This window comes from Sugiyamaella lignohabitans, chromosome A, assembly GCF_001640025.1.
Source record: "Sugiyamaella lignohabitans strain CBS 10342 chromosome A, complete sequence".
NCBI classification, from domain to species: domain Eukaryota; kingdom Fungi; phylum Ascomycota; class Dipodascomycetes; order Dipodascales; family Trichomonascaceae; genus Sugiyamaella; species Sugiyamaella lignohabitans.
In genome coordinates, this window is record NC_031672.1 from 4,603,357 (window position 1) to 4,616,571 (window position 13,215).

Genomic DNA, 13,215 nt, shown 5'->3' on the forward strand with positions numbered 1-13,215 from the left:
CCATGTCTCCTATGATCAGGACAACAGTGCTTAATAAAAATATGAGAAATCTGACAAGGGAAGCTGGAGTTCAGAAAACTAATCAAATTAACGGAGAATGGCAGAGTTCGACGAGGTTTGGCGGGTGTTGGCAGTGGGAAATGCGGTCAACCATCCGGAATCAGAAAAATCAAAACGCACAGGCCAGCTTCTGACTGGCATGGGGGGGGTAGCACGGAATATGCAGCTTAGCACACCGTCATCAAGGCTATCAATCAGCTTATCAGTCAGACAAATTTGATGATCCAGGGGGACAACTTCCGTAGATATCGCTAATTATTCACCGGAAATTGTACGTCCATCCTCCCGGTATAATAATCGGGTAGTGCTGGTTGGGCATTGTGGGTAGGTTGGCTGGAGTGAGGGGTAAAACGATCGGTCAGGTGGGGTAGGGGTGGGGTAGGGGGTAATTAGCGGGAAAAAAAGAAACGACAAGACGCATGAAGTTACTTAGTAGGACGAATGATAATACATGACTGTAGTGTTATGAATATTTGCCGTTGCGTTGACTTGAGGGGGTAGAAGGGGGTATCTGCGGTGTTGTTATTTGCTGTAAATAGGTCTGCTTGTTGTTCTAGAAACGAGACAGGACGTGGTGAGATGAGATGGGACGCAAAACGGGACGGACGAGCCAGACCTGATGGATGCAATTAAATTTTTTAGAAATGGTACCAAGAAAAAGTGGAGTCAAATATGTTAGCTAGCAAGTCGCGCTCAACTATTACCTCTAAACCTTTATTTGTTTTATGCTTATTGTTTGACGCCTGGCTCGGAGACGACACGCAGGACTTGTTCAAGTTACCCCACTTCTGGTTCTGAGGTCTCGTTTGTAGAATGTGCACATAAACAGTGTCTAGACCACGGCTGAAGCATGTATAGTGAGTTGTGTAGGGAGTATGTAGTGGTGTATCTAAAGTAGTATGTATAGTGGGTTTGTAGAGGAGTACTGGAGTGTCTATTGTGGCCTAGGGGAGTATTTATGGAGTATGTATGTGGGTATGTGGTGGTTAATTCAACTCAATTAAAATTGTAGACCACCACAATAAAGAGCAAGAGCGGTTATTCTTGGTTAACCTTTTAAACTCAAAAACGAGCTGATTAATGTCATTATTTATATTCCAATTGAATGAATATTTTTATGAGATATTTTGTATCCTAGTTGGGTCGGTTGTGAAATTTCGCCGCTATTCTCCGCATCTATGTTCCCCACCTTGAACCCCACAGTCCCTCGCTAAAGTAATTACGTACTTCCTATTTAGGGTTGCATCGGTCTTCCCCTCCCCCTCTAGTAAACCCCAGTTTTTCACCCCGCAATGCCCTATTTGCCAAACCCCAAACGCAAACGCCCACTACCCCTCATCAAGAGGGGTCGTATCTATCTATCTATCTTTATCGATTAAGACATCTTTGATGTAGTTTTTTGAGCAATACTCTATTGTATTTGAAATATTTTGATATTTGTTTTGTTAGTACAACATCTTCAACGTATTGTTCACGGTCTTTCTCAGGCACACAGCCTGATATTTCATCTTCAACGGTTGGAATCAATATTTGGTTTAATACTTTCTTATCAATTTAGTCCCGTGATAGTCCCGACTTTTGTTTAGAGTTCTATATTTCTATTGGATGCGAATGTCAAGAAGTTGAATATTGTTTGGATATCGTCGTCGACAGCTCAAGCGTACGGTAAGTCATCTATAAAAAAAATTTTGAACTTTGAATATATGGGACACTGTGATATCACAAGTGATTTGTGACTGGTCGCGAACTTACCGACATTGACCGAAGATCCAAAACTAACTGTTGATAGATATGCCATTGTCGCCCATTTTACAAATGAACCCCCTTCCACCTTTGGCTCAACAGTCATTGCCTTCACTTCCGGAAAATCATTCAATTGGAGCCAGCTCGAATAATGGTGAAGTTTTGGTCAATGGACTACCAATTACCCCCCACAATTTAAACCTAGGAAGCAACTCGCCCATATCCTCGTCCAGGATCATACCTGCCAAGCAGCAGAAACATTCTGGTGGGGGGTCAAATAATAAAAAATATCGATGCTGTTACTGTGACCGAGCATTTTCTCGTAGCGAGCACAGAACGCGTCATGAGCGGTCTCATACTAAGGAGAGACCATTTCACTGCCCCAAATGTCCTTCGACATTCGTACGACGTGATTTGCTCTTACGACATGATCGTACTGTACACGCACCAAAGACGAAAGGGGGTCCGGAAGAGAAGAAACTAAACGATGGTTCTAGCAGCAGTAGTAGTGGAAGCACCAGTTCAAGTGGTCCTACACTGCCATCTCTTGATATGCTAGGTGGCCCGCTGTCACTATCAACTCTAGCAAATGCCGCAACAACGTCAAATACGGATTCTTTAAATATTCAATCAACAGCTGGCGTTGGAAGTGACTCTTCACGATCCGGGATATTAGGTGGAGACGGCGATGACCTGAATGCTGCAATGCTCATGACCGAGTTACAGAGATCATACTCGAAAGAGCAAAAGTCACCTGTAGTAGCCAAGAAACAACAACAGCAGCAGCATCAACCGCATTCACAACAACAAACCGATTCTCAACAACACCCCCAGTCCCAACCCCCTAATGAAATTAAAACTCAGCAAATACAACAGTTTTCAAGTCAACAGGGACTTCAACAACAACAACAACAACCACCTCAACAAGAAACCAGAATTCATAAACAGGAAACTAAAGAACCTCCACTCTTGTCAAGTCAACTACAATCTGACGACAAATTTGTAAATACCAACGGAGGTGCCACCACCACTAGAAGATCGCCTCTGTCACCCCCGCTCTTCGCAGGAATTTTGAACAGTAGTTCAGATTCAAATTCGTCCAACAATGTGTCAACAAATGGAAACCACTCGAGTGATTCACAACTGATGTCTCATCAGCAACAACCCCACAACTTGTCATTTCATCAGTTTGATTTTTTCGACAGATCGAAACAATCGAACGAGCAACAAGCCAATGTAAATTCCAATAACAACAATAACAATCATGGAGGAATGTACCTACCACCTTTTCAATTTCGAAAAGATTCAACATTCAGCACCAACTCAAATATCAGTACAGATGCACACAGTCAGTTTTCTGCTACTGGGTCTCATCATTCAAGTATAACCGATGCTACGCCGCCTCATCCCATTCCATCTACATCTTCAATCCCTCAGTTCAAATCAGAGTCATACTTTTCGCATTTATTAAAGTTTTTCAATGACAACGACACGCTCATGAAAGGACAACAGCTGCTTCATACCGCACCCACAAAGCTACAGGTCAACAGATACTTGTCCTCGTATTTTAATTTTTTCCACCCGTTTCTACCGTTCTTGCACATGGCCAGTTTTGATCCTCATGCAATGGCGCCAGCATTAGTATTCTCGGTATGTTCGATTGGTGCTGCTTTGTGTAATGAAATCAATATGGCGACTTCGTTACATGCAACTTCCAAAATGATTGTGAGTTCTATCCAGCAGTTGAGTAAAGACTTCCCTAATGCTCATAATGCATCACCCATCTGGGCTACACAGGCAACGATTTTGAACGTGGTGTATGCCTCATGGAGTGGTGACCCTCGTGGTCTCGAATATATAAGCTCATGCCGGTCTCATCTGGTAGAGGTTGTGACTAATGGCGTATATGATTTTTCGATGAGAGATCTCAGAGGACGACAGCCGACATGGCAACAATGGCAACAAGACGAGCAGGCTAAAAGAGCTTTTTTCGCAGTTTACCTGGTATTCGGGTCTCTAACGGCCATCTTCAACTATCCGTCTGCTATCGACAACAGTCGTATTCCTGCTAAACTTCAACTACCATGTTCAGAAGTGCTCTGGAGCACTGCATTTGAGTCGGAATCAGATTGGATGTTCCACTACGTCAACGAATCAAACTCGATGCCAACCCCACTGTTCTGTGATTCCTATCAGAATTATCTTCTAGATAACACTAATGGAAATGCTAATGGAAGAGTCATTTCTCCACTTGGATTGAAAATTCTCATTACAGCGCTGTTACTTGATGTTACAGGAGCAACTAGTCCCAACAACCCATTCTACACAATGAAACCAAGGCTCATTGCTGGTTTGAAGAACTGGGAGATTATAGGTCGAGATTCGCATCCTGGTCAGGGTCAACTGGTAAGTCAAATGGCCCTGAACTCGCCATTATTTAACCTGACTGCCCCGATGCTAGACTTGAACGGGAAAAAATCCATTCTGATATCTAGAGTCAAGACTCAGCAGCACCCATTAATTGTTTCTGGACATATCATCTCGTTAGTTTCACAAATTCGACTACTTATCGACTTGACGTCGGTCCAGGAGGTTATACGATATCATGTTCCCCATGATATCTGTCATGCTTCGTTGCACACTCTTGGTATTTTGACAAATACCGGTCGACTGAAGTCACACGAGATGACTTGCTTGATCACTCAATGCTTTGATATCTTCCAGTTACCAAGCATGCTAGGTTTGAGACTCCTGAAATCCATGCTAAGTAACCCATTAATAGCTGCTGCTGCCGACAGTTTACTGTGTGGGTTTGAGATTTCCTTGGTGGTTATTATGTGGTGTCACAGAGTTGAGCAGGATATGATGAATGTTGTCGACTCGCCGGATCCCGATGAGCTAACTGTGTACGAAGCCATTGAAAGACTGTGCAACGACTGTGGTCTCGAAAAGGTGCAAGGTCAATTAGCACCCACACTTGCTGTGTACGCTGCGGATATCTTGGAAGGAATCGAGTGCTGGGGATTAGCCAATGTGCTAAGTTTGTCACTCCGTTCGTTTGGATACAGTTTATTCCCATCCACTGGTCAGGGTGTTCAAAATCAGACAACAGCACGAGGAGCCAATAACATGGCTAATGGCAATAGCAACACCAATAACCTTCGACGAATGATGTCTACCTCATCCACACCCATCTCAACATCCAATTTAGCCATTAACCAACGACGGCTCTCCACTGCGTATTCACATCGCGAAACGCCAATACTGCCGCCTCCCACGACCTGACCTCCTCAGACTCCATTACTGTCTCCAAATCTCGAGTCCCTCACGAGATAACAAGCTGCCATGATGTGCTATGTATTATTATATTTATGTCCACGCTTATCAGCCATGCTTATTATCGCATCACCTGCTGCCTCCGGCGGCTGGGGCTCGCCCCAGACCCCACTGCTCCTCTCGCTCCGCTCGACTCGTTTTCGTCTCGTTTTCGTCTCGGGCCCTGTGAAACGTCGAGTGAGCTTCGACCCGGGCTCCGACGAAACGATTCGGGCGAAGCGAGAAAAGCGAGAGAAGCAACCAGGGTATGGGGCGGAGTCCCAGCCGTCGGAGGCAGGACCCCAGCCCAGAGATTCTCGTTACATCTAATGTATTGAAGAAGAATTAGATAATATAGAATATACAATAAACATCATAATTTAGTCAAACCCTTCCAGAATAAACTTTTTAGTTTTTTTGTTTAAATTTCATTTGGTATTTAACGAAATTTAAGCCTCGAGGTTGAGACGACCAGAAGCGTTGGTGACCTTGACACCGAGGGCCTTAGCCTTCTCGACGATGGCAAGTCTCTTTCTGGAAGAAACGTTGTGAGCGATCTCGGCAGCGTAGGTCTTGGTGTGGAGGAGCAAAAGGTCGAGGTCGTTGGTGTTGGAGACAACGAAGGTCTTGTGGCCGGAAGGAGAAAGGTGTCTGGTCTTCTTGTTGGAACCGTATCCGATCTTGGGCATTCTGATGGTACCACGGAATCTTCTGCGGACAGCAGAATCGATACCCTTGGGCTTTCTCCAAGACTCACCGACTCTGTCATAACGGTCAGAGTGGTGTCTCTTGAACTTCTTAGCGTGCTTCTTAACGATCTTTGGGTGTGGGAGTGAGGCGGCCATCTATAGTATGTTAGTATTGGGGTTCTTAGATGGAACTAGTAGGTGGAAATGGAATGCGTTGAGAATGACAGTTGAATCGAACTGGGTTAATGTGCAGATGCTAAGTTGAAAATTTTTGATAAAGACCCTTTTCAGTAGTTGGTTATCAACTTGAACGAATTATTTTATACTGAAACATAATATGGAATAGATTTTTGTTCGTCGATTAGAACTGGGTGCTTAAATGTCTAGTTGCTATGTCGCTTTTGTGCTGAAAGCAGACCGACACTAGTGGGAACTGCGTAAATTTTCGATATCTGAACTTAAAAACCAATCGCAAACAGTGGTTTTCTCTTAACGAGTTGTTGAACAGTTCCCACTTATTTGTATCTGAATCATATCGCTGTCGACGAAATTTGTCGGTAAATTTGACTACATTCGATGTCGTATAGTTCCTTGACTTGGTGGATGCTCCGCTCGATATTCCATTCTGTTTTCTTCATCTATCACATTCATTCGTTTCCCTGTCATCTCTTCATATCACTTCCATTCGTTGACATCTTTACTAACCTTTGTTGTTGAGTTGATGTATATACCCTATGTCGACTGGTTGAGAGAGGATTCTACTACTACAAAATTATAGTATGCTCGCAGCTCCACGATGTTTGTCAAATTTCAATGTTTGGTCTCCCTCCGCGCGTACATCTCAGCATGCATTTCAGACGTTGCTTGACAAGCATTGGCGCATTCGTGACTTTATATTTCCTAATCGGGCATCACTTCATTTTGGTCACGTGCACAACACCCGTTCTACTTCCCGCCATATTTCAGCGCTTAGAACAGGCTCACTTCTACGAAGCTGGAGGGGAGCCCTAACTGCGGGAAACACGGACAGGGGGGCCTGCCTCCGGCGGCTGGGGCTCCGCCCCAGACCCTGGCTGCTCCTCTCGCTTCGCTCGAGTCGTTGCGAGGGGGTCCCGCTCTCTCCTGCGAAGCAGGAGCCACGGGGTCTGGGGCGCAGCCCCAGCCGCCGGAGGCACGTTCCCGGTCGGTGAAGTCAACCCGGAAAATGTGAGAGGAGTTGTATGCAGGGTCTATCGGCGACGCATTGTGAGGCAGGGTCATGCATGTCTTTGGGTTAGGGTCTAGGAATGGGTCGAGGTGTCGTTCGTTAAATGGAGAACCTGGTTTCTATTGCCGTTACCCATGTGTTGTGGTGGTTCTCTATTGTCGGGAAAGCGTGTGAGAGAAAAGATTCAGAAGGAATGGAACAAGAGTTGAGTAGTTATAGCACCACAAAAGTCACATCCGTGGAAGAAGTTGGATTCGAAACGGAGTCCAGTGGTCAAGCTGGTTCCCCCAGATATCCACTGGGGGGAACCGAGCGAAGTTTCGCGGCTTGAGACCGAACTTTTGTTGCTTGAAGGGCTCCTAGGGATACCCGTATTACCCCGTATGTGATGCTGCGCCATCCAGCCGCTCGAGGTGCGCTATCTATCAGCCTTATCATATGTAGGTTACAGACAGGGTGATGCTCTCTGTTTATATGTGTTTGAAACAGGCTGACCAAGGAGACATTTAAGGTTGGAAGTAGCAGCACTTCAAAACATTTGCCATCAGATTATAAAAGAGAATATCGACCGTATATCAATTGTCTTTTATATTCAGAAGTTTTGTCACTATTTTGGCAGTTTTGGTTACGTGTGTAACAGTCAGTCGATGGTAGTGAGTGAGATCATTACAGACGCACAGTTCAAAGGCTCCCGAGGTTCCGTATCAGGCTTTCATTTTTAAATTTTGGTTTTTGTCTTTTTAATTTGGATGCTGTCCATGTGGCAGTAATCGATCTTTATTAACATTTGGAGAAAAACAACTAGTCAATTCGTGATATGTCGTTCCTAGAGACCTTAAAGACCAAGGCTTCACAGTTGTCGCTGTTTGACAACGCAAACGGTTCTAATTACAGGCCAGAAGACTCGATTTATAATCGGAAACTGAGTAGAGATGAGCTATTTACGGCAGATTACAGGTTACCTCCTTCCGAATCTCTGATGGATCAGTGTTCAGCAGAGGTCTCGATCGCTCTTCCCGGGACCAGAATTAAAGGAGCTCCCTTATTCCAGGGCAAGCTGTATCTGTCAGAATCGTTTTTGGTATTCACAAGTGCACCAGATCCTCGTGATTGTACATTTAGTATACCGCTTGTGACTATTCGCCGGGTTGAAAGACTGCCGTCTCAATTTTTTGCATTGATGATTCACTTGTATCATGGTGTTACCATCACCATTCAATTTGTGGGGCTCCGATCACATTGTGAAGGGTTTTGTAAAGTTTTAAAGGACAATCTGAGATCGAATCTGCCTTTGATTAAACAATTAAGACCATATTTGCATAGTTTTTTCTCGGAATACTTGGTTGTGAATCATACTGAGGATGTGGTACCGACTGATTCTAACAGCGGGGATGGCGGAAAACAAATCGGAATAGTTTCAGGCAAGTCAGTACCCAAAGTGAAATCGGTACCAGAACCTCCTCAGGGTTTAGGCCATTTATTTAGATATCCAGGAGACTCGCGTAAACTTCGTGACAAGTCAAAGATGAGACTATGGCTTGAATATTTTCACGAACATGGACGAAATATATCGCTTATTCGACAGCCAGGATTTTACAAACTGATTAGAATTGGATTGCCAAATAAGCTGAGAGGTGAGATCTGGGAACTGACTAGTGGATCCATTTATCTTCGCATGCAGAATCAACGATTATATTCGTCATTGCTAGAAGAGTTTGATGGAAGGACTTCGCTAGCAATTGACGAGATTGAAAAGGATCTCAATCGATCGCTTCCAGAGTACAAAGCATATCAAGATCCTGAGGGAATCGGTAGATTAAGAAGAGTGCTGACGGTGTATTCCTGGAAGAATCCAGAGGTAGGATACTGCCAGGCAATGAATATAGTAGCAGCTGCACTACTAATCTATCAATCAGAAGAGCAGGCTTTCTGGTGTTTAAATACCATCTGTGACAAGTTACTACCAGGATACTATTCCAAGACCATGTATGGCACCCTGTTGGATCAGAAAGTCCTCGAATCTTTAGTGGAAAAGACAATGCCTATACTATGGGACCATCTTGTGAAATACGACGTGCAACTGTCAGTGGTATCACTTCCATGGTTTTTATCGATATTTATCAACTCAATGCCTTTGGTATATGCATTTAGAATAGCAGATATCTTCTTTTTGGAGGGAGCAAGAACGCTTTTCCAGGTATCACTGGCTATTTTGCGAATCAACGGAGAAGAGTTATTAGATGCCACTGATGATGGAGCAGTAATTCAGATTCTCAAATCGTATTTCTCTACATTAGACCAACCAGCCCATCCAAATGCACAATCTGAGAAAATGAGGTCGATTACCAAATTCCAGCAGTTGATGGTTATTGCATTCAAAGAGTTTTCGGTGATTACCGACGAGATGATCAACCAGTTCCGATCGAAATATGAAAACCAGATTCTTCAAGACATTGAAATATTTGCCAAACGTACACAGATTCGAAACCTACCCAAAGCGAGCAACATGACACCAGCAGAAGTAGGTATTGTTTACGACCGGTTCTACGGGGTTCTTCAAGAAACAAGACTGGGTCTGGGTAATGCCAAATCAGAGATGAATCTCGACACTTTTGTGGTGTTCATGGCAGGTATTGTGGACTGGATGAACCCCGTTTACCAGGAGCTGGGTAACGGTTCTGCCAACTCTCGGTTTACAGGTACACAAATCCCACCACCACATGATTTCATAGAACGACTGTATCGTCGTTGGGATACGCAACTAAGGGGTATGTTGACTCTGGGAGACGTTGTACTCGGCTTGGACAGACTGATTGAACCAGATCTGATGACAGCCATGTCCAACTTTTTTGAATTGTACGATAGTGAGGGTACTGGAAGCGTTGATCGAGAGGGCATTTTGAGTATGTCTGAAGGATTACTCTACTTGACTAGACCATGGAGACAAGATCCATATATCCTTGACGAGACTTCTCTCAAACAGATCCAGAAGAACAAGTCTGACTATGCGAATTACATCGAGAAAAAGAGGGAGTTTGACTCAAAAGACGATAACGACAGTAGCGGGGAACCACCCAGCCCAGTCTCGCTCGTAAACATGTCATCGATCCAACACGAGCAATCCGCCAGGTACCTGTCAGCCATCAGTAACTTTATCCAGCGAGCATTCGAGTACGCTACACCTACCGAGACAGAAACAAAGCAACAAGAAAAGGATCTCATCAACCTCGACGATAAATCTACCGAAACCAATAATGAAACAACCAACCCAACATCCTCGACCTCATCGGTAACATCAGCCGCAACCTTATCATCATCCTCACCCGCGAGTTCACGAGATAAACTGCACAGCAATGCAGCACTCAACCCAGACACTCCATTGACAATGAACCTCGCGACGTTCCGCATGGTGGTCCTTGCCGATGAGACCCTGGAGTTGTTCTTCGCGCAATCGTCGCAGCGGTCGGTGCATCTCACCGACAAAGGCACCGGAGTGTTTGACACATCCAAACGACGCGGAATCTCAGCAGCAGCCACACTCCGCAACGTCTTCGACGGCATCATCAACGACGGCATGCGCGTAGCAGGCGAACTCCGTCGCCGTATCGACGAAATCGACCGCCAAGTCAAAGACGACGACGACGATGACGATGTGTCCACTGTCAAGCAGGCCGACCGCGACCTGCTCGAAGAGCCTCAGACTTAATGATATATATCTCGATATTTCTACCCGATCCCGACGTGCCTCCGGCGGCTGGGGCTCTGCCCCAGACCCCGTGGCTCCTCTCGCTTCGCTCGAGTCGGTTCGTCGACGGTCCCAGCCGCTCCGCGGAGCGGAGCACAACCAGGGTCTGGGGCGGAGCCCCAGCCGCCGGAGGCATGACCCGGCCACCAAGTGGCAAAACATAATAAATATTCATAAATAGACACATTCCTTGATCCCCCCGTCGCAGTATTAAACCAAGTAAGGAATATAAATACACATGTACTAGTCCAGCCCGAAAGCTCGGCGGAGGCCAGGGAACTTTTTCTTTTTGGCGATGGTGCCGTCGGGGTTGAACTTGATGATGTCGCTGTCGTACGAGGTGTCGTTGGCACGTAGCTTTCGGGATGACTTTTTAGATGAGGCGGTCGACACTTTGCGCGGCTCGGGCTGGCCGTTGCGTGACGAGACCAGCATTTTAGCAGAGTTGGACGGCGAGAACACTCCCATAAACTTGTTCTTGGGTTTCTGGCGTGGCGGCTCCATCGTCATATCCAGCTCTACAGGCACTGGCAGGGTTGGCACAGGCAGGTCCGTGTCAGAATCCGAGTCGGCGATTCTCGATCGGAATGGCTGGCTTGCAGACACAGCTGGAATTGGTGCCGTGGCTGCAAGGGTAGTGGCAGCAAACGGTCGTGGTGTGGATGTTGGAACCTGCGACATGGGTCGTCGCTGTGTACCAGGTACCTGGGTTTGTGGAGCAGAAACTGGATCTCGCATACTCATTCTCGAGAATTTATTAGAACTGCGGCCCTTGGATCGCTTCTCACGCTCAAAACTAGACGTCGAGTTGGTTCGTTCAAGTGCTGTGCTCGTCACAGGAAGGTGCGAAAAGTCGGGTCTTTGACTGTTAGACAAAAGTGACGCTGTTCTCTGGGGTCCTGATGTGGTGGGCAGGTGCGAAAAGTCTGGTCGTTGAGTGTTTGACCGGAGCGAGTGGGTTCTAAATCCTCCTCCATTGGTAGCAGGAGTTCTGGTTGGTGTTACTTTAGGAGACAAACCAGGGTTTCCACCGTGACGGAATTGAGGTGACGGTGGCTCAGCCCATCCATTGCCATACTCGTTATATTGACCATCCAAATAAGCTGTGGCTTCATGCTCTCCTGAAGCACCTTCACGAGATGGCAGTTCATCCCGAAGTGACAATTGTTTGAATGTCTTGGGTTTGGCAGCACCAGCACGGTCACGTTTCCATGACGAGTCCGAATTGAGGGAAATGGCATCTAGATCGTCCTCAATATTACCATCTTCATGGGCATTGTGGTCTGAAGCAATCTGGGTGATATCGTCGTCTTCTGGTTCACCATCGCTATCCAAAGCAAGCGCTCTGTAATGATGGTGTTGAGATACTACAGTGGTAGATTGCTGCTGTTGAGTTACAACTGGTTCTCCTGGTGGTGGCGCTACACCAGTATTGTTGTTGTTTTTGTTGGATTGCTGTACAATTTGGTGATTGAGTTGTTGGTGGTGATACACATCGGTGGTCTGGCGATGTTGCTGCTGTTGTAAACTTTGACTGGTTTGACTGGTTCTTTTACGAAGCGAGTCCTGAAACCCAGCTCTGGGTTGAGTACCAGACTTGTTGTTACGTAGTGAATAGTTTTTGGTTGAACCAGTAGTGGCATTAGCAGTATTGCCAGCAGCGGCAGCATTTCTCATTTCGGTCTCGATTGGATCCTCAAAAGCATCAGAATAAACCGAGTTGCCACTATCAGAATCATCATGACGACCATTAGCAAGAGTTGCTGAACCCATAGCGTTATGAGAAGCGCCTTTGGTAGACCGAGCAGCAGCGGCAGTGGCAGCAGGACTTGAGATTCTTCGGTTACTAGATGATTTGCCAACAGGAGTAGAAGCAGTTAAAGGATGTTTTCTGGCAGCAAGAGATGCAGCAGCAGCATGGGCTGATTGTACAGGCTGTAAAAACTCTCTGTATCCATCGTTGCTGGCAGGAATGGGGATGTACTCAATATCCGACTCACCGCTAAACGAGACTCGGGTATTTTTACGCTTCAAACTAGTAGTACTAGCAGAAGGGTCCACAGCAGTTGTACCACCACTACCACCTCCATCAGATGAAGAGTTGATTGACGAGGTGTCTTTCAAAGCAGGTTTCATTGGAGAAACCGATCGTGGTGGAGGAACATGTTTAACAGGAGTGGATCTTCTTCTAGCTTGTAATCTATCACGATCACCTTCTTCATCCTCCTCTTGTAAAGGAGTAAACCCGATTCTAGGACTAGTAATATGGCGTGGACTAGCTCCTTTACCAGATGCAGGCAACGGAGGAGGATTAGGCAGTCTGCTAGTACCACCAGAAGTCGATGAAGGAGACGAAAAAAAGTCTGTAGTTTGAACCAGATGCTCGGCATCCTCTTCAGATACAGGATTCAACTCACTTTCAAACGACATTGCATGTCCACCGTGACCACCACCAG

At 45.8% G+C, this 13,215-nt stretch overlaps 3 protein-coding genes across 3 annotated transcripts; 2 read left to right on the forward strand and 1 right to left on the reverse strand.

The window, feature by feature from the left end:
* Positions 1–1,851: 1,851 nt before the first annotated feature.
* Positions 1,852–5,088, forward strand: AWJ20_1485 (uncharacterized protein; the record flags this gene model as incomplete). Its single annotated transcript, XM_018878369.1, has 1 exon — positions 1,852–5,088. One exon carries the CDS (start codon positions 1,852–1,854, stop codon positions 5,086–5,088), a length of 3,237 nt encoding a protein of 1,078 aa, XP_018735680.1.
* A 479-nt stretch (positions 5,089–5,567) lies between these two features.
* Positions 5,568–5,963, reverse strand: RPL32 (ribosomal 60S subunit protein L32; the record flags this gene model as incomplete). Its single annotated transcript, XM_018878370.1, has 1 exon — positions 5,568–5,963. The coding sequence occupies one exon, from the start codon at positions 5,961–5,963 to the stop codon at positions 5,568–5,570; it is 396 nt and encodes a 131-aa protein (XP_018735681.1).
* A 1,868-nt stretch (positions 5,964–7,831) lies between these two features.
* MDR1 (Mdr1p) lies at positions 7,832–10,720 on the forward strand (the record flags this gene model as incomplete). Its single annotated transcript, XM_018878371.1, has 1 exon — positions 7,832–10,720. One exon carries the CDS (start codon positions 7,832–7,834, stop codon positions 10,718–10,720), a length of 2,889 nt encoding a protein of 962 aa, XP_018735682.1.
* Between the last annotated feature and the right edge of the window lie 2,495 nt (positions 10,721–13,215).